At 42.1% G+C, this 22,362-nt stretch overlaps 1 protein-coding gene across 2 annotated transcripts; it reads left to right on the top strand.

The window, feature by feature from the left end:
* The first annotated feature begins 1,420 nt into the window (after positions 1-1,420).
* Positions 1,421-22,084, top strand: cdk4 (cyclin-dependent kinase 4). 2 transcript variants are annotated; one of them, XM_048255206.1, is made up of 10 exons: positions 1,421-1,699; positions 2,746-2,816; positions 3,495-3,542; positions 4,042-4,256; positions 5,666-5,801; positions 7,129-7,296; positions 19,399-19,508; positions 20,636-20,686; positions 20,795-20,930; positions 21,163-22,084. In XM_048255206.1, exons 3-10 carry the CDS (start codon positions 3,513-3,515, stop codon positions 21,238-21,240), a joined length of 924 nt encoding a protein of 307 aa, XP_048111163.1. In that variant the 5' UTR covers positions 1,421-1,699; positions 2,746-2,816; positions 3,495-3,512; the 3' UTR covers positions 21,241-22,084. The 2 variants fall into 2 exon arrangements, with proteins under 2 accessions (XP_048111163.1, XP_048111164.1); XM_048255207.1 differs by lacking the exon at positions 3,495-3,542 and having other exon boundaries at positions 1,422-1,699.
* Positions 22,085-22,362: the final 278 nt, after the last annotated feature.

Genomic DNA, 22,362 nt, shown 5'->3' with positions numbered 1-22,362 from the left:
GGCAGGGAGGTTGTAGGTGTTAGCTGTCATGCTCCAGACTGAAACTATGTCTGAATCTATTGGCATTATTAAATGGGTTCATAGCAGGGACGGCCCTCCCAAAAGGGGTAAATGATGGGGATGATTCCTATGGACCTCGGTGGCAGGAAACACCACAAAAGCCACAGGACTATCAGCTTTATCAAAGGGGATACTGCACAGAGTTCAATCTGTGTGACCAGAATTCCTGGCTATGCCACTAATCACAGACAATCATACTGGATTGTGAGAATGTGTGGTTGTTGTTGAGAGGGAGAGGGCTCTGGATTTATAGGACCTCGCTGCCTGGTGTAGAACATCAACAGGTTCTTTAGTGGCATGGGCAGCCATCTGAGATCAGTGTTCACCACAGTGGGGAGGGTGCAATTTGAGTCAAGGATGAGTCATCCTTCAAACCACTTTCGTTAGGTTACCTACAGAGTCAATTATATCAAGGGCCAGAGCCCCAGGGCTTTTCCATGGTAATACAGCATATTAAATGCCATGCATGCTTATTGGACACATTTGCACGTTTGTTTTGAGAGGAAAGCTTGAACATGTGTTTGGAAGGCTAATGGTTGTAGACTGACAAGTATGGTGAAATGAGTGGACATCTCATTGTCTTTTTACACGTTGGGCTACATCACATTTAGAAAACATGTGATTAGCTAACTGTTCAACCCTGAACCCTAAAACAGTCAGCCTAGACTGTCATAATAAGCTATTTTATCCCTCTCAGATACTCATCATTACCAGTAGGCCTAAGGTAGGCTGACAGACACAATGAACTAATAAAACAATTGTTCATGCATGAAGCGTCACATGATACCTAAATGGTGCATGTGTATGTGAAACGTATCGTTTCAAGGCGCTCGGTCTTTCAACTCTTCTCTTGCCTTTTCCTTAAGACTGTGGTTTCTCTCAGCGAACCAGCGCTGCGGGTGAGCCTAGCAACAGAGATTGTCCTCCAATCACAGCGAATTGGTGTCTGCGAGAAGGGCGGGACCTCGTGCGCGGTCATCTGTTCATGCCACGGATCCTCAGCGTGCACAGGGGTTGGTGGATCCTCAGATAATGACAGTCCTGTTCAGAAAAATATGTATCTTCCCACGGCATGTTTAACATATTTTAAAATGTTTATCAGAATGCGTTTTCAATGTTAATACAATAGCAAAATAAGTTATTTGCATCGATTGCATAATCTATCATGGGAAGCAAAGATGATGTTAGCAACAAATAGACACGCTCTCCTAAGACAACGCATGCAATTCAATCGCTTAATATCAACAATGTGTTATCATTCCTTACCCAAGCGGTTGTATACTGCACATTAATTTTAAGAACCCAAACACGCTATAATAAAAAGTTCTTCTGAATGGCTGAACGGAGGGAGCGCCTAGCCTATGTGGCTCCGCCCAGCTGATAGCACAGGAAGCGCCTCCGCTTTATTGAGCAGAGGAGAAAAAGTAGACAGGCCTGAGTTACAGACAGTTTTTTTTCGCCAAAGACATCAACAAGTGTCATTGGAAGTAAACAAAATATACTTTACTGTGAGACTACATGCGAATGCAGTCTTACGGAAAACGGATCAATATGAAGAGATGATAATGTGTTTACATTTTTAATGTGTGGCACTGGCTACTCCTGGCTAGCTTGCTAAAAGAAAGCGAGAAGGAACGTGGTAAGTAAAGTATGTTGATGCAGTTAAAGTGTGTTCCATGTTCTCCAAATGCGTTTAGAATCTTGTGCTAACCTTACATCCGTCGGGTTGCTTTCAGAGCAGTTTTCTTCCTGGGTATAGATTAATTAAATGATTTAATACAATTGCACAAACAATGTTAGTCCCCAAACGCGATGATTGTGTTGAGAAGCATTTTGCATTTACCCAACATCTTCATAGTGAGTAAAGCCTACGTGGTTAAAACAGGACCGAAGAATACATGACAACAGTAAGACCATTTGAACACTTTCTGAACTTTACGGGCCTGGTCGAATACATCAACGATTAATTAACAAAGGGGAGAACGCTCTGTGTGGGCACCACCACGTGTGAGGAAGAGGAGTTTCTCCTCGCCCTCATTCAATTGAGCTCTCATTAACCCTCTATTTGTTGACGTGTAGTTCTTGTTTAAAGAATGAAAATACGAAACATTTTAACTTTTGTGCATCTCAACATTTTATTATTTGAAGAGGAATAATACTAGGCAAAAACGGAAAGTTTTGTATTTAGGGGAGGGTTTTAATTGCCAGATTTCTTTGTTTTTAGAAACTAGTACTAATACAAATGATCGAATAGGCCATTTTAACTGATGCCAGGCTGTTATAGATGCGTAAAGCTTGCGCAGCAAATTATTTCAGCTTGTAAACATTCATGTGTGTTTCAGTTATATAACGTTTATACTTCTTCCCCATTCCCCAGTGTTGAAACAAAGGCGAAAATTAAGAGAATGCAAAATATGCATACAGAATAAGTTTAGAACTAGCTCTACCCGAGCCCATTCACATGGCATTTCGTGTCGTCCTTCCCTCAGACAAGCCACATCCACAGATAGCATAGTGTTTGCTGTTTGTGCGGCCTTCCCGTTTGATCTGCCCACACAGTTAGCGCGACTTGCGAAGTTCTAACATGCTAGATAGAACCGTCTGACGCCATAGGCGCCCCTCTCATCTTTTTTCCAGTCGGGTCCTCTTTTTCTCATTCTAATCCGCCCCCCAATCCATCTGCAGGGTGCCAGTGTGCTGTGTGGCTGACCTCAGGAATGTCGTGTTGACTGAACCCTTGTTGCATTGGATATCAGGTCAGATTCCAACCACCCACACACACACACAGTCACAGACACACACTCACTCCTTCTCAGCTCTCTCTCTCTCTCTCTCTCACACACACACACACACACTCTCACACACTCACTCTCACTCTCACACAGGCACGCACGCACACCTACACACTCACTCAGACATGCACGCGACTTGTCCCATTTTAGGGTGTCTGTGTCAACACAGATGAGCTCTTGCTAACAAGAGTCAGGGGTCATTAAGGTTAACATGGAGACAGTATTGGGGCTTTGAGCTGAACGTTAAGACAGGTGGAGGGAATTAGAGGTGCCATGTTGAAAGCTAAACACCATGGCCACGGCAGCTTATCCTCATGCACCCTCCGTTTTCCTTGACCCCCCTCGCATTACACTCAGGTTCCCTCATTTGTCTTCATAATTCAATCATAGTAGAACTTTCCTCAGTAATAGAATAATATGATAATAATATTGCACCGTTGCTGATGTTGAATTGCTTTTTTCTGTAAATCTTTGGGCATGAAATGGTTGTGAAGACTTGTCTAAGCCTCTGGTGGGGAATCCCCATGGACTTCTGTGAGGCTATAACAACAGCCATGATGCTGCAACATCCTGGAAATAATGACTGTTTGTCCAAATGTAAATACTGTATGCTCTCTCTGTCTGCCCCCTTCTCCCCTTCAGTGATTCTTAATTGGCCGCATGGGTTGTCAATCAGCATATGCATACCAGGTATTCAGATTGTCCTATAAATTAATTCTCCACTCAACTTTGTGCATGAAGCCATCCAGTTTTCTTTTCAATTCTGTTAAAGAACAATTCCGTTTACCAACAAAACACTTCTATGGGGATGACACTCACCCAGACAACGTTCTGCTAAGATGTGTAGCTTTTTTGTGTGAAAATTTCCAGTGTCTCCCAGTGTTTCTCTCTCTTTCTTTTTCTCTCTCCTCCCACATCCTTTGTGACCTTCCCGATTCTTTCCGACCCCCACCACCCCCCACCACCACTCCCACGGCTTCCTCCCTTGCACATAGCCACTGACTGTCGTCTGCCGTCATTCTGTCTCCCTTCACTTGTCTTTTTACTTCCTCTCTCTTTAACTGCATTCTCTCTCTGGTCCACTCCACATCATGATCTGTGGCCTCAATCTCTCTCTCTCTCTCTCCCTCTCTCTCCTCTCTCTCCTCTCCTCTCCTCTCCTCTCCTCTCCTCTCCTCTCCTCGGTCAGGTGATGGCTCAGGAGGTGCAGTATGAGCCGGTGGCCCAAATCGGTGGCGGTGCCTACGGGACAGTGTACAAGGCGCGCGACCGGGAGAGCGGACAGTTTGTGGCGCTGAAGAGTGTGCGCGTGCAGACGGACCAGGATGGCCTGCCGCTCTCCACCGTACGGGAGGTGGCGCTGCTCAAGCGCCTTGAGCAGTTCGACCATCCAAACATCGTCAAGTAAGGGATGCCACACACACACAAATTTAACCATCCCAACGTTGTCAAGTAAGGGAGAAGGGGGTTGCTTAGCACACACACACACACCTGTTAGACCACATCAAAATAAGGGAGAGACTCCTTCCTGACTGGTACCTACATGCACACACGATCACACCCTGGCATTCCATAGAGATCATCCCAATATTGTGCAAAGAGGACCAGGCTGCCCTGAACTGGCACATGCACAACTTGCACGCAAACACCTTCATGTACAGTCCTGTGTATCAGGATACGTATTTAGCCTTTGAATCAGTGTCAACTTTCTCTTCTTTAAACAAGACCCTCCGTTCACTCTCTCGCTTGCTGTGTTTTGCTGCGTGCTTCTGACAGCTCGCTGAAAGGAAAGGTCCTGTGATCCTGCAGGTATTTTCCGCCTGAGGTGCTTGACTCATTCCACATTCACCGGCTCAAAACAACTCATTCATCAAAGTTCATTCACTCAAAATATCACGGTTGTCTCTCACTTAAACACAGGCTGCTGGTAGTTCTCTTCCCTCAATCATTCAACTTTTGCTATTGTGTTCAATTGCCCGTCAATTTTATGTCATTCACACACAAAAATGGCACACGTCAGAGTTTAAAGTCAGCCTGCCGTTCACTTTCAAATGCTCTGTAACGCCTGAATGAAATTCAGTGTAGACGGGGGTTCTGTTGGCCACCCCTCTGCAGTAGACCCCGCCGGTGACTGGGGGAAAACTACCTACAGCTTGCAACCAGGCTGTTTGCTTGGCCACAACGATGATCTCAGGGCTACATTTAGTCAATGGAAACCATGGTGTATTCATTTGCTGTGCTCTTTCTCGTTGTGGTCGTTCATGCTCAAAGGAGATGAGCCAGATCTGTGGTGTGTGTGTGGTGGGGGTGCTTTTATTGAAAAGAGGGCTATTTTTGTTTTTAACAAAAAGAGCCGGATGCCTTGCAGTGTTGTGTTGCAATCGCTGAAATGCCAGCTCACAGGGCCGCCATGACCTTTAGTGAGGGCTAGTCTGTGCTTGGCTGCTGATGTGGTTCCTGATTAGTCAGCTAGCTCAGCTGAGCTGTGCTCCGTTGCGTTGTGTGGTGGGAGCGGTTACAGTGCTAGCTTGCTTTGCACAGTCTTTTCCCCGGCTGAATGTGGACGTGTGCAGCCATGTGTATATTTGTTTTCAAAATGACTCAAGTTTTGTGTGTATAATCATAGTGAAAGTGTAAGCAGAGGTTCTAAAGACAGTGCGGTCTTTACAGAGTTCACAAGTGTTCTGTAGCGACTGCATGTCTCTGGTATTCAATAGCTGCAGAGAAATAGTTTCATTCCTGCATGCTTCATAGCTTCTCCCATGCTTGGAATTTAACCATGTTCCAACTTCCCCCGGGTGTGTGTGTGTTAGGCTCATGGATGTGTGTGCCTCCCCTCGGACGGACCAGGAGACCAAAGTCACGCTGGTGTTTGAGCATGTGGACCAGGACCTGAAGACCTATCTGGAGAAAGCCCCGGCTCCTGGCCTACCAGCACACACTATTAGGGTAAGGATCGAGATCTATCTCTCACTCTCACACACACACACACCGACAAATAAATATGCAACTGCAGACACACATGCACACATACATATACTTCCCCACATGTGCGTACACATCTATACACGCACACACACACACACACACACACTCTCTCATCACTTTCATCACACAACACAGTATGTCATTCTTACCAAGACCTGATGATCTACTTAGTGAAGCCATCACATGTGTACACACACTACCCCCCACTCTCAGGCACCCAGTGTCCCATCTCTCTTAGTGTCACATAAACACACTCACACTTTGACACTCACACATGCACACTCAGACCAAGAACTAAAGATCCAGGCACTGGTGTTTATTGGTAGCGTGGTTTTCTATGAAATTTGGCACATGATGGTACAAGGTCCAAAACACTGTTTAACCAGTTTGCAGTTCCCCTCTCAGATCAGTCTCCAGGTAGGAATTTTGTTTATAACTTTTGAACCATTTGGCCAAGAACCACTTTTTTTTTTTTTTTTTTTTTCTTCTCTTTCCTACTACACTGACTGATTGATTGAGTTTTGAGGAATTTGAGTTCACATGCAGTGGTTTACAGTTTCCAGCCAAATGGGATTTCCTAACATTTTGAATTTTCATAGTAAATAAATGCTATTAACGTGAACTTCGAAGAAAATCGTTGAATGAAAATTCTGACCAAAGAGACTTCTGACTAAACGTTTTGTGAGGGTTTATTATATTTATTTATATATATATATATATATATATATATATATATATATATATATATATATATATATATATATATATATATATATATATATATATATATACACACACACACATACTATGAAAGTAGTTCACTGAATCTATTGGTGAAGATGGGAAGTGATGCTATGTATTAGCAGCAGTGTTTTAATGTCAGTCTTCCAGTTCCAGCAGTTTTGTTACTGTATGTAACGGTAGCCTTATGATAAGTAGCTGTACAGTGTGTAATGTATGTTGTGTAAACTTCCATCCTGACGCCTTAAGATTCCTGCTAGCAAGAGATGCTTGGGCCTGTGGGCTTTAGCCTTCCAGTCCAAGGCACTTCAAGGAGCGGGTACGGGCAGTCAGCACAACGCAGTGTTTTGTGTTTTAATCTGCTAGTGTGTGCTCATGTATTATATATGTGTGTGTTGTGCTGATATGTATGTTGTGCTGATATGTATATTTGTGTGTGTGTGTGTGTGTGTGGTATGCCTTTATGTAGACATTTTCATATGTATGTATGTGTGTGTATTGTGTACATATGCTGATATTTAGGTGTGTGTGTGTGTGTGTGTGTCAGGACCTGATGAAGCAGCTGGTGAATGGTCTGGAGTTTCTGCACTCGCATCGTGTGGTGCACCGCGACCTGAAGCCTGAGAACATCCTGGTGACCAGTAGGGGACAGGTCAAGCTGGCTGACTTTGGCTTGGCGCGCATGTACAGCTGCCACATGGCCCTCACACCTGTGGTGAGAACACACACACACACACACACACACATATACTCTCTAGGGCTGTGCATCAGCAATACACAGACACGATACGATACGCATCACAATACATGGTAGGGATCGACCGATATGGATTTTTTAGTACCGATACCGTTTTTTTTCCATCAGCCTTAGCCGATGACCGATACAGGCTGCCGATTTTCTTGAGCCGATATTTGGAGCCGAAACTGCTTTTATTTTGCTTCCTCAATTTACATCATACAAATGACAACAAATGTTATAAGTCTCAATTTAAAAAAGGAACATTTATTAAACTTATGGATGGGTGCACTGATATGGTTAACTGTGCAAAATGCTTTCATCAACATCTTACAATTGATGATGCATCTCTTGCTAACATATTCAAGGATGCAAACAGCGTGCCTTTTGGCGGATGCTGCCTTTTTCGCGGCTGTCTGGGGGACTTGTGTGAATCGTGCAGATCCGACGAGTTTTTCTTTGGGGGTTGAAGTGTCTGATTTCTGTTTATAATTTCATCAAAGTTAATTCTGTATTAAAATGACTACATAAACACATAGCCTACTGTTACGGTCCATGAAACATAGGAAGTGTAAGACAACACTAAATCAAAAAGCTGCGCACGTAAAAATCCCATTTGCTGCGCACCATTATCCTACTGCTACAAGGCTGCACTTCACTGCACTCACTGCAAGGATTTAACGTTACATCCAGGATCCAGTAATTTTGTGTCGCGCCTGGTCTTTTTTGCAAGAAGGGTAAGGTTAACCATATTTGATGTCTTCTAATCACATAATTTCTACCATTTGCATTGTGTAATGTTTAGGTTGTCCTAATGTGTCATTACAGTCTTTACAATAACTATGCCAGGTTAGTGCTAGTTATACAACAATTGGGTTCTATGGAACTATTTATTTGTTTCTGATTGGCCGAGAGACGTTCCATGAGTTGGAATATCCCTGGACATTTCAACTCAGACTTTGCACAGCTAATAATAAATCACTCCGTGATACAATGCGAAGATTTGACACAATGTTCTCATCCCAGCTCTCCACTATTTCAAGCAATGGGTTACTCCTTAGCAAACCATAACTTAAACAGTGCTTCACCACATCTGTGGATTAAGCCACACAGTCAACTCAATGTAAGTAAGATAAACGAGGATGCTAATTGTTCTTAGCATTGCCAGCATTGTGTATAATATGATTGTCACTTGGAGGAGACTTGTAGATAACTAACGTTAGCATAATTAGCTAACCGCTGCTAACGTGCTAGCATTGTCACGTCAGGCTGTGCACAGTAATATAACATTTATTCACCATAAATGAATAAAGTTGAGTGGTTCTGCAATGTAGACAATGTTTCCGTTTTTTTGCAGTACCATGTCCCTTACATGACATGGCCCATTGTCCTTGTAACATGCATTCAGCAAACCTAGATATGAATGTGATTTCAGCCAGACTTTCAAAATTTCTTTGAAGACATGTAAACCACCAAGACCTGTTAGGAGGGATCTGGAATGTTGGTTACCTAGCAACCAAGATGCTGTCTATTGAAAAGGGAACTATTTTTTTGATGCGTAAGAACGATGTCGAAATTAACATTTTTAAACAATAATGGGGTGTTTTCAGATTATTTAGTTTGTTGTAGAATTGTTGTATAAAACCCTCGCGGATCGTGGGATTGGTCATGGATATTCCCCACTGTTGTTGCCTGCGCCACTTTCGGCCTCCTCCGCCCGTGGCTACAGCTGAACAACACCCGCCGGAATATCCATGACCAACCCTCCTCACTGATGCTATATTGCTTAAGTAGCACACTAGTATGGGGGGTTTTTCCTGCCATTAATAAAATTAAAATGAAAACAGTGAAATTAAAATGAAAAACTCGTTTTGCCATTTAATTTTCAAAGTGTCAGTGCAATTATCCTGCCAAATTTAAAAATAAAATTAAATATATACATTTGGCTTTTACTTTTCCTGATAAACACGATACATTTGTGACAAAAATAAAAATAAATTGAAAACGTCTATTTGTCATTTCATTTTCATTACCATCCTGGTATATTACTGCCAAAAATGAAAGCGGCCCTAGAGTCCCCTTGTATCACACGAGGCCGGCCCAGGCAGGATATCCCTGCCGAGACGATTACAGCCTATGTGCAGTTAGGAATGACAGCAACAAAAATCGCGAGCCTGCTCAATTCATCGGAGAGGACAGTACCTAAATCCAAGCTCCTGCATTCTACAAGCACCACCCACATGCATCTCATTAACAATGCAGCTCATTTGCATGTTGTGAACTTGAAAATGACAATCAAGAAATGGAAAATAAATCGCAAGCAGGTGTCAGTTTTTATTTTATCTATCATTTTGGCATACATTGTGCGCATTGTCAGGAAAAGTCAAAGTGAAGTTTGCATTTTCATTTTCCCACTAACATTTTCATTTTCATTTTTGGCAGTAATATACCAGGATGGTAATGAAAATGAAATGACAAATAGACGCTTTCTTAATTTATTTTTTTATTTTTGTCACAAATGTATCGGTTTATCAGGAAAAATTAAAAGCCAAATGTATATATTTCATTTTATTTTTAAATTTGGCAGGATAATTGCACTGACACTTTGAAAATTAAATGGCAAAACGAGTTTTTCATTTTAATTTCACTGTTTTCATTTTAATTTTATTAATGGCAGGAAAAACCCCCCCATACACTAGCGCTACATTTTACATGACTAGCAAAAATACAGTTGGATTTTTTTTTTAACCTTGTTTGTTGCGTCAGTCAGTTTAGTTCAGTTCCGGACAGACTAGCAGTATTTTGTCTTGTAATATTTTAGTAGCAGCCTAACGTTATATTCAACTCCCCACCCCTTCCAACGCCTAGCCTAATGGTAACGCACTTGTTTAGGCTAGCAGTTTGTTGACGCCTAGTAGCCTAATGAGCTGCTGGTCTAGGCTTTTTCTCAGAAATGCAACCCCAAGTGATCTAAACTGACTTATTTTCAATGACCCCTACCACATAAGGGCGAGAAACTGATGTGTGGGCTTATCCTAACAGACAGACCGCACTACTGTCGATACATTTTAACTGTACGTTTTCGTGCAGAATAACGTTATTTTGGGGCGCATTGAGAAAGGGGGTGAAGTGAACTATTTTGCACTCTGTTATGATACTGTCACTATGGCTAATATATGCAACTGTTCATTTACAGAATGAGAGAATTTGATGAGAGTGAGGCACTAACAGTTAAGAAAGTGGATGAGGGTTGTAAAACAAATTGGAACTGGTCTTGGTTACAGGTTGAAACGGGAGATTGAGGTCAAGACAGCAAAAAAACACACATTCAAAAAATGTCAGACTTTTAAAAAAAAAATTGAAAAAAAGGGACATGCCAAATGTACTTTCTGCATGAAAGAGATTAATTATGCTAACAAGGGAGTGCATGCTCTGTTGAATCACCGCCAGAGTGCTATACACACAGAGAGAGTGGCTATCATCATATCTACCCAGTGTGGCCCAGCTCCTCTGTCAAGACAAGCCAGCTACCAGCCAAAGTCAGGCCCCAGCAGACAGAATAAGGGAAGGAACTAGGACAGTGTATTTTCATATAAAGAACATTTTTGTGTGAATAGGGTGAGCCCTGGATGGCAGAGGTGCAGTGGCGATTCTAGACATTTTTAACAAGGGTGGCATGAGGCAAAACAACCAGATAAACAGAAACAGGCTCAAGATGTGAAATTAGCACATACATTAGGGAAACCAGACACAAACACCATACTCATAAATTGAAAGAAAAAAAAAACACATACCTTACTCTCACATAAAATGTCTTTGTATTTGAATAAAATGATACAAACATATTAAAGTTAATTATCTAAGTTGTCTGTCCCTGGGCTATGCTGTGCTAAAACAAATTCCATCATGGGGACATTAAAACATAATCCATTTTATTCTATTCTCTGAAATGAAGATATACAAATATACTCATCCAATACATTTTCCCCCCACAATAACTTATATCTATGTGCATCTATTTTTGTAGCTGTTAAAATAATTTGACCTGCTTTTTTGTCTATTTGTTTATTTTCTTTAAAGTTCTCAAAAAACTTGAGGGTGGGATGAAGGAGTGTATTGTGTATGTGAGCAATTTCATCTTCCTAAATCTCAATATTATGATCACAACAAGTGTGGGCAAATTATTACATTTTCACGTGGGGTAACTTGTTGCAGGGCAACCACATAACCGGTTCCATGTCTTCCGATTGGATGATTTAATGATCAGTAAAGTTCTCAAGAAACTTGAAGTTGGTATGAAGGAGTGTATGTGAGCAAACATTGTTAACGTTGCACATGGGGCAACTTCTTGCAGGGCAACTACATAACCGGTTCCATGTGTTCGAATTGGATGACTAAAGTTCTCAAGAAACTTGAGGTTGGGATGAGTGTGTGAGCAACCTACATGTTACTTATCTGCCTGAATCTCAATATTCTGATCTGAACTGTGGGCAAATTACAAGTCAGCACCAGTGCTGCATTCATTGTTTTTCACTTTTATAATCACATCACCAAAAGTAGGTTATTGGTTTTACCAAAAGTATTTGGCAGTATTTTTAAACTACAAACCTATAAAGTATTTTGATACAAAATACGATGCCATATTTTACGATAATAATGGAGAAAATTTTAGCAAAACTTTAGGTTTTTGTTAACGGAATCTCCCTCCCTCATTCATCTATTTGCGCAACAGCCCACTACCGCGTTCAATCCAGAGAGACAAGTGAAATAAATGTTTTTTATTTTTATTTTAAGCGGACATCGCCATAGGCACGATATTTAGGTTACCACTGTTAGGCCTACAAAAAGTTGCAAATTAAGGAGTATTTCCTGATCGGGGAAACCTTTTGGTCTGCGGTTCTATAATATCATTCAATTGTGCCGCAAATTAAGACAGAAGTGGGGCTAATTTAAATTCATGGCTCCGTGAGACCAGCAATCTACTTGTCGAGGGAGGCTCATAATTTGAGAAACGCTGCAGATCATAGACAGAGAAAGCTCTGGGAATAGAACGCAGGCATATGATTTTGTTGTCGCCGCTACTATGGAAAATGAACTTTATAAAGACTGGCTCGGCCAATAAAAAAAAAAAGGAAAAAGTATGCCAGATGACCAGTCCAGCCCCATGCTCAGGAATTATTTAATTATTATAAGCAAAAGTGGGGCGTGCACAATGTTTCATTTATCCCTCCTGATCGACCTAATAAAACGGGTATTGGGGATCTAAATAAGCATGTAGTTTAGCCTAAGCTAAGTAAACTTCCAATAATTTCAATATTTTACAACAAATGCTTGACTGGTTGAATGGTCATACATGTCATCAGAATATCACTACCTGTAGCCTAGATGCATGAAGTGTTTAGTGAGTAGGCCTAAGCTTGATGAACCATAAATGAAAAGTTTTCTTAACATTACATTAGGACATTATTACCATTTAAACACTTTTACAAAAGTATAGGCCTAGCCTACAGTTAACACTTAATGACCTATCAAATGTCGGCTAACTTAAGTGTGTGTGATTAGATAAATAGGCACTGGCAGATGCAATAGGTAAATAGATATCTTTGGCGTGTTCGCACAAGCAGTAGCCTGTAGGCCAATAAAAGGCAAGCGTGTTTGCCACTTACATTTCTGACGTCTGATACTTCAAACTGCTGCAAGTGCATCAAGAAAGGTCCTGCCTTAGACCATGTTAATGGCCAATTGTAGACTAAGATTTGGGGGTGGCCAATCGAATCTCAAGGGTGGCCTGTGCCACCCGGAGCTACCCCTCTGACTCCGCCCCTGCAGAGGTGGTGGCAAAATGTAATTATATGATATTTCCTGTGGGGGCGTGGGCTTCGATAATCTCACTCCTTTTTGACCATACCTCTGTTTGCATCCCTGCATATTATGACATAATTCAAGTCATCACAAAATATCCTTTGTCAACACATTTAAATAATTTAAGAAAACAATAAGCCTGAAAAGTAGCTATTGAAATAAAGTGCTTGATTTGTCATTTTAGACTGCATGGTTTCAATTTTTCTATGTCTGTATTTTTCTAAAAAAAGCTGCCAGATTTGTGAACCACAGAACATAAATCAGCAGAGGAAAATAACGTGGAAATAACGTGGTGTCAGATGTTTCTGTTCTAAACGGCATCAACGTCAAAAGGTATAAAACGTTATCTCTCAAAGTTTTAAAATCTCTCCTTCAGGTAGCGCAGCACTCTCATATCGCTGTGATGCGTGTGTCCCACTGAGTGAGACAGACCAGACGCACACACAAACTTCTGTTTGGTAGCTGACGAACCACCATTGAACTGGATTGATAATGATAACGTTAGCAAACGGCTCTAAACAAGTAAGGCATACACGGTATGTCTGGTACATGATAAACGTTAACACTAAATTAATATTCAACTACACGTCTCATTATTAAAGCTCTGATATTCTGCGATGGCAACTCCGCCGCTTTTCAATGGGGAGAGGGGAGGGAGACGACACACCACACGGCCCAAAACTCAAGCCAGGTGGTCGCTGAATAAAACTCCCACAAATATCTCCGAACAACGTCGGCATTACTTAATCATATGATTGACCAGTGTTCAGAACAGCTACCGCTTAACGCATGCATGGAACGGATAGCCTACAACTTAGCTATTTGCAGCTCCCTAAATACAATGGCAAGCATGTTTTTATAGAACAGGCATTCAGGGGAGAGGAGACACACCACACGCGTCCAACACTCAGCCAGGTGGTAGCTGAATAAAACTCCCACAAATACCACGGAACAACATTGGCATTAGGCTACTTAATCATATGACCAGTGTTTGTAACAGCTACCGCATAAATATGGATAGCCTACAAAATAGCTATTTGCAGCTCCCCCTAAATACAATGGCAAGCAGTTTTATAAACGATCATTAAGCATTAAAAAAAGTAGCCTACCTATCGATCATTTGTGTTTTCCATTTGGACCCACAAACTTGCTTCCACCTTCAAAGTGTATGGCAATATTTCAGCAAAGTCAAACAGTTAAAAGATGCTTTGAAGGTTTAAAGTTTACTGTTGTCTTGAAGAGCAGGCTTTCAGCACTCTGCTTGTGGGGGAGGGGCAGTCTGCACGTGAATTGCAGCATCTCCAGCAACACAGAGCTGCCTGTGGACGCCTGTATGTAAATAATGCTGGGGAAAAAACTATCTGCGAATGCAGCGGCTTATCTGCCGATACACGTAAAAAACGCAAATATCGGCCCGATATATCGGCCGGCTGATATATCGGTCGATCCCTAATACATGGGTCACGATACAATACATCACGGTATATTGCAATACCTTTTACCAAAAATATGAAAATGTTGAGCTGGAAACACAATTTGATGTGTACCACCGGGGCAGTATAATGTGTAGATCACAGTATACTGATAAATAATAAAAGCAATATAGCAAGTGTCAGGTGTATAGACATTTTTGCACAGCCTAATGCTTAAATAAAAAATATCGATATTTGGTGGCAGAGGCGATGCGATATATTGCGCATGTGGAGATATTTATTAAAAAAATATATTAATATTTTATTATTATTTTATTTTATCGAAAAGCTTTCTTTCCCTAACTTTCTTTCTTTCTTTCTTTCTTTCTTTCTTTCATCTCTTTTCTTTTCTCTCTCTCTCTCTCTCTCTCTCTCTCTCTCTCACTCTCTCTTCTCTCTCTCTCTCTCTCTCTCTCTCTCTCTCTCTCTCTCTCTCTCTCACTCACACTCTCACACACACACACACACACACACAATCTATCTTGTATATCTCTGTCTCACACACACTCACACTGTGCTCACACTCACATACACACAGAGATGCACCACTCATACACACCTCACTCCTATATGCAGGCGGCAAGCTATTATTCGATTGGTTTGACCAACGTGAATGGTAATGGGATGTGTGTTTGCGGACAGTAGTCTAGTTGATCATATCTGATCCAGAATAATCTCATATGGACGGAGATTGTTTAGTTTTAAAATGAAAACGGAATAGTGTAGATGCTGCTCTCTGATTTGCTCTAGCTGCTGGTTGCAGAGATATTGGGGCAATGAAATGCATTTGCTTCTGCAGGCTAAAATGCTAATCTCCATGGCAGTGGGTACCTTATAAATGGATGACATGACAGGGACTGTCCTGAGGCTGGGCTTATAACAAAACACATGGGGTGTTACAGTCACCTAAAATAAGCATGTTTATATAAGGTGTGTAGAAAAAGGCTGTTGAGATATTGGTTGTTTTACGTTGGCGAATACTCCAAAAAAATGTTTGCGTCACATGTCTGACTGGGATATGCCTCGTGTTTTGAATGTGGCCGAGACCCTTTGTGATCCTATTGTCTGTTCGCCTTTCACAGTTGGTTAGGTTTCTGTATATCAGTTAGGGATGTCACACATGAAACAGTACTGCTGAAACAGGAAAATATGACTTCGATATGAGTAGGTTATCGTTTGAGTTCCTGTTGATATCTAGTGCATGGTGGGAAATAATCTAGTTGCAGTCTTGTAATCAGTGACCCTGCAAGATTCCTAGTCGTTGCAAAATCTTAGTTTGTGTGTTACTTGATGTGAGAGGGTCTGAGACTGTAATCTTTCAGAAATCTTTTCCAAATCTTTGCAAAGTCTTTCGGTATGAGGGTGGCATTAGTCTCTTTTGTGTTCCCACAAAAAAAAGACTTTTGCAAGGAAACTTTTATATACAATTATGTCTAGAATGACAATGATGATTATGTTGGCATGACCACACACCATGAGCGTGTCAAGTCAGGTTCTTATCATGCATTTATACTTCTCTCTGGTAGATTTACACACACACACACACACACACACACACACACACACACACACAGTTGCAACAGGCCCTCCACATCCCAGTTACCAGTTGTACAAACATATCCACGAGTGCACGACATGCACTCACAAAGTTGCTTAGAAGAAGCTGAAGCTGAAGAAGTTGCGTGCAACATGTGCACCCTTGAAGAGGATGTTCCCCTCTTATGCACACAACTCAAAACCAACATCGGTGCACTCATCAGGGGAAGTTGGAAATTAGTACATGTTAGATATGTACGTGTGTGTGGGTGTGGAAGTGAAGAAACATGTGTCCAGCTACACATGCATGCCCAGTTCAAGGCCTCACGTTTGTCCCCTCTAGCCTATGAAGTGAATTTAGCATAATGTACTTGGAAGGGTGGCCTGCTAATAGCGACCAGTACACCCTTTCCACGCCTTCAAGTTTCCTAAGTTTGCCGATGGGGCCATTAAGGGATGCCTGATATGTATATATGTGCAGGTGACCAGGTGTGTGTTTGTCTGCCGATGCAACGATACTTACCTTTAATTCATCAAGAAGTGCATGGTGCTACCCAGTGAGGTGCAAAATGTTTTCAGTCCCACTCTGGTGCTACCCAGTGAGGTGCAAAATGTTTCCAGTCCCACTCTGGTGCTACCCAGTGAGGTGCAAAATGTTTCCAGTCCCACTCTGGCCATCATCAGTCTCCTTCATGTAGGGGAGTTCAAAAGCAGTCTCCTTTCATATATGAATAGACGTTTGTTAGCTACAACATCAGACCTTACAGTAAAAAACAGTGTTGTTTTAGTGTTACTGTGTCTACAGTGAACTTTGTCCAGTTATATTTCCATGCAATATCACGAACAGGCTATAATTTAAGAACTCGGGAAATCAGTAGAACTGAAAAGTGGTGAATAAGAACAGACCCAGATCAGTTGGAAAGTCAGATGGAAATTGCAGTGTCAGTTGTACTCCCACTTCATGTGACAGACTTTCGGCGAAGCACTCTCCCAGAACACAATGTGAAACAAACGAGGATCAGCAGCAGCACCTTCTTCCTCTTCATCTCTTTCTCTTTTTTTCTCTCTCTCTCTCTCTCTCTCTCTCTCTCTCTCTCTCTCGCGCTGTCTCTCTCTCTCGCGCTCTCTCTCCCTCTTCCAGTCAATCTTTTTTCTTCTCTCTTTCTTCCTTTCCAAACAGATGTTTGTCTCCGTCTGTTGTGTGCGGAGAGAAGTGGTTAGACAGACTTGATGACCCTGGTAGGCTATAGGCTTGTGTTTTAATTGTTAATATTTTATTTTTATTGGGGACCAAGCAGCGAAGCTGCGAAGGCACCCATTGTGTTTCTAGGATTTCTTCTTATTATTATTTAACATCTTTCCTCTGCCATTGAAGTCTATGGCAGCCCATAGAACCGTCTGGTAAAAAGTTGTGAAATTTGGCACACTGATTGGGGATAGTACAATGATTAATTTCACCAAGTTTCATGTCGGCACCTCGAGGGGCTCTAAGCGCCACCAACAGGCCAAAGTTTGACGATGCGTTCACGCACGTAACTTTTGACCTGTTGACCCAATTTTGAAAAATGAGGTACCGTTGGAATCCTTGGACCAAGCCGAGTTCAACGCACCCTATGACGTCATTTTCCGCCATGATGGATTTTCCGCCATATTGGATTTTAGTGAAAGTGAAACTAAAACTTCACAGGTCACAAATTTTGTCCGATCGTCCACCAAACTTGACACACATGCTCTTCAGACCAAGCCGCACAAAATTTATTCCTTTTCGCTCTTCGAACTAAAACCGCTTTTGCCAGTAACAGCCAATCGAAATTTTGCGCTTAAGCCGCCAAACAGGAAGTGAGCTCATATCTCAGCAACCCATTCATCTATCATAACCAAACTTAGTCCATGGACTCAGGACCCAATCAGGGGGACGCTCAAGAAATCTGGTGACCTTTGACCTCTAGGGGGCGCTGTAATTAAGAAACATGCCTTTTGGCCTGTAGCTGCTGTTGTGCTTAGAATTAAAACGCACTAGTGGTGTCTGGTAATACTGTTGGAGGTCCTTAGGCCGACCCAAGCCGACTTGTGATGTCATCGTAATTGATTCGGCTGCCATATTGGATTTAATCAAAAACACGTACACTTTTTTGCAGGTCACAAATTTCAGCGGATCCTCACCAAAATTGGCAGAGACCATCTACAGACCATGCCTGATGAGTGCATTGCTTTCTGGAACAATTGACAGAAGTATTGACCTGTACCAGCCAATCGAAATTTGCGGCGAAGCCGCCAAACAGGAAGTGATTTCATATCTCAGCAATGCTTTCATGTATCAAAACCAAATTTAGTACATGTACCTCAGACCCCATCGGTAGGACGCTCAAGAAATTTGGTGACATTTTACTTCTAGGGGGCACCGTAATTGACAAAAATGCATTTTGGCCAGTAGTTGCTGATGCGCATTACTTTGCAATGGAAGTCAATGGCAGCCCATAGAACCGTCTGGTAAAAAGTTATACAATTTTGCACACTAATTGGGGACAGTCAATAATTCATTTCACCAAGTTTCATGCCGGCACCTCAAAGCTCTAGCGCCACCAACAGGCCAAAGTTGGACTTGTGTTCACGGACGTAACTTTTGACCTGTTGACCCGAATGGCAAAATGAGGTATCATTGGAATCCTTGGGCCAAGCCGAGTTCAACACATGACTATGACGTCAATTCTTGACCTCTATGTTTAAATCACAGCAAGTGTGATCATATCTCAGTCAATCTTTTATTTTTGATGTGAAACTGATGACCGCAAGTTCCATCTAGTTCATTCTAATGTGAGCGTGCAAGGGTGGGACGGGGTGGGATGGGCAGAGGCGGTTGCGGCGGTGGGCTGGCTGGGGGAGGGGGCGGCGACACTCAGCCCTGGTTCAGCCCCACAAAATCAGTTATGTTTTGATGTGAAACTTGACCTTGTAACTCAGCCAATCTTGGGTTGAATGGCATGGAACTTGCTGTGACTGCTTAAGGCTATATGTCTGATGCAACGGCATTGACTTACATGGCAAATCTGGCCTGCTGATTTCACTGCTTGGCCCCCTCATTGCTGCTTGCAGCTATATTTTGATCTGTTTTTAAAGAAAGATTTTTTTAACAGTCAAAGTGTCTCACACACACTCAACCCCACCCTCTATCTGTCTGTCTGTTGTCTCCCCCCATCCTTGCCTACCCCAGGTGGTGACGCTGTGGTATCGATCCCCGGAGGTCCTTCTCCAGTCCACATATGCCACACCCGTGGACATATGGAGCACAGGCTGCATCTTCGCTGAGATGTTCAGACGCAAGTGAGTGTCTCTGTGTGTGTGTCTCTGTGTGTGTGTCTCTGTGTGTGTGTCTCTGTGTGTGTGTCTCTCTCATGGTGTCTCTGTGTGTGTGTTGGGTGTATCAAAGACAAAACTTCATCAAGATTAATATCAGTGGGAACTATCTGGTTTCAAACTACAGTGGCAGTATTGTGATTAATATTGTGGTAACAGATTGTAACGACATGTTTGTTTTCCGTGAAAAACAAATCTGTTGCTGGCTGCGCCCCTCTTTGTCTGTCGTTGAGCACTGTGTGAGTATGCACAGCACAAGACAGGGGACTTCATTTCCATCTCAAGCAGACAACGTGCTCATTGGAGTACTATGAGAGCTTTGGTGTTGTAGGGAAGACTTAAGAAGAACTGGCACATTGGCACAAAGATTGTAAGGGCAGGGTGGTGATGCTCATATTATGTTCTGTCGCCATCATGTGGTGTGCTTTGGTACTGCATGGTATGTTAAGGGAGATTGAGTGTCTCCCCTCTTCTTAATCCTCCGGATAGAGGAAGCAGTCAACCTCTGGACCGTAATCTAACTTTTGTATAGAAAGACACTATAATGCAACAGTTCAAAATTCAGCAGAGTAATACGTTCATGGTGATTACCTTTTTTGTTTACAGTTCAAAGTGAACAATTGTTGGCAAGAACTGTTTACACAAAGGGTTCATATTTAAAACTGAAAAGAAAACATTCACCATGACACATGCACAAAAGTTTACCTCTGCCAAATGTATCACACCTCTGGCTTACATATCAATAATCTTGTGTCACTTAGACCCCTGAATGTAAATAATCCTTAGTTGCAGTCCTAATAGCAGATTTCCATAAACCAGATTGAACTCGTGGCACTATGAATCATCGTAGCAACACTTGTTTTATGTGGATTTTGTCCAGATACTCTTAAAACGAATATTTTGAAAACACACCTTACGTTAACACATCTCTGTGTCCAGATAGGGACAACACAGTTTGTGTTTCTTTTTTTATTTGTTACACAATATGTTTTGAAAATAACACAACTTGTTTTTAACACATCTCTGTGTCCAGATAGCGACAACACATTCAAGTGTAGCTTTATATGTCCCATTTTTTTTTCTCTCTCTCACAGACCCCTGTTTTGTGGGGAGTCCGAAGCAGACCAGTTGGGGAAGATATTTGAGTAAGTAGGCCGCTTATGAAAACTGGGCTGACCGCATCGTCTTGGTATTCTGGGTAATCCCAGTGTTGTGGGTGTTCGTGGTCCTTATTCATATGTCCACTCCCCCAGTGTGATTGGTCTGCCATCTGAAGAGGAGTGGCCTGCTGACATCACTCTGAAGCGCCACAACTTCAGCCCCCAGAAGCCTCGGCCACTCACAGACTGCGTCCCCGAGATCTGCAGCCAAGGAGAAGACCTGCTCAAGGTGAGGCACTGACCACTAGTCCACTCTAGAGCACCTGTGGTCGCTCCTGGTGGCAACTGACATGCCCTTTTTTTCTGGTTGTGGCCCTTGACATCTGTGTTATGATTGTAATGGATACTAAATCCATGAGCTAAATTCACTCATTCCATTTTCATTCATTTAGTGTTGGTAAAGAAAGCTTTAACTTGAACCCCTACCCTCATCTTATGTTTGCCCCTGTCTCTCCTCACAGAAAATGCTCACCTTTGACCCCCTGAGAAGAATCTCGGCCATGTCTGCTCTCGAACACGACTACCTGACAGAGGGTTAAAGTCGTGGCATTCCTCATTTTAAACCATCCTCATTTTATTTTGTATTTCACATGTGAGGACGACCGGTAAAGGGATTATTTTAAAGTGTGTTATTTTGGAGGCGCTCTTGAATGGCTTTGAATGATGACCTCACCGACTGCGCCACAAGAGAATCATCTGGGTTGTACGCCACATCACAGGTAGTCCCGTACATTAAGTATCAAATCCCTATGATGAAAATGTGGAGGTGTGCCCATTCCTGATCAGGTGATCAACCTTAGCTAGCTACCCCTTGCTTGTCACATCATGACTGCTAGTCTGAGATGGCAAAACTGCCATTCATAATTACTTGCCATTTACTCAGATTAGTGCCATAGATGAAATAGGAATGAGATGTGACGAGCAAGGTTATGAGTGTTTTGTGAATCAAGATGTATAGCTTAGACTGGATATGTCTGAGTCAACCAACGTCTGAAAATATGCTTTATATTACCAGTTATGTACACTTCCTGGAGGTTTGAATGTTTTTCACTGTCAAATGGAAACAGACTTCCAGTAGTCCTGTATTAAATGTGGTACATAATAAACTGAGATATTTTTTTTTAGCGAAATCAGCCGGATATTTTGAGAGGGAGTGGGACTGTTCACGAGGACATACACACTTAATCACCCACCCACCCACAGTAACACGGGAAGTTGTTGATCATGGAGAGTTGCCCAAATGATTGTCAAACATGTATGCATCCTCACTATTCCCTTTGGGTCATTCTCTCAGTCACTGCATCCCATTGTGTACAGTATATGTGATGTGGTGATATTCATAAAGATTGAAAAATGAATAAAGCTGCTATGACATTAAGCATACACTCGACTGGTTTGGTTTGTGGTACATGTCAACTGGTTCTAACTGGTGGCTATCAAAAATCACTAAGGTCATACCCCCAGTGAAGATACAGTCGGGTTGAAAATGTGTGTAAGTCATTTAAAAGCAACAGTGAATTGGATTATAATTCACTACACATTGCAATGCATTTGCAAAGTATATAAATGCACATTAAATGTAACAATGCAATCACCTATTGATCATTATGAACATTTCTTGTGTAGATTTGGCTGGTACACAAACCATATTTTCAAGTGTT

Source organism: Alosa alosa, chromosome 10 (genome assembly GCF_017589495.1).
Source record: "Alosa alosa isolate M-15738 ecotype Scorff River chromosome 10, AALO_Geno_1.1, whole genome shotgun sequence".
NCBI lineage: Eukaryota > Metazoa > Chordata > Actinopteri > Clupeiformes > Clupeidae > Alosa > Alosa alosa.
This window is presented reverse-complemented; position numbering and strand designations above follow the sequence as displayed.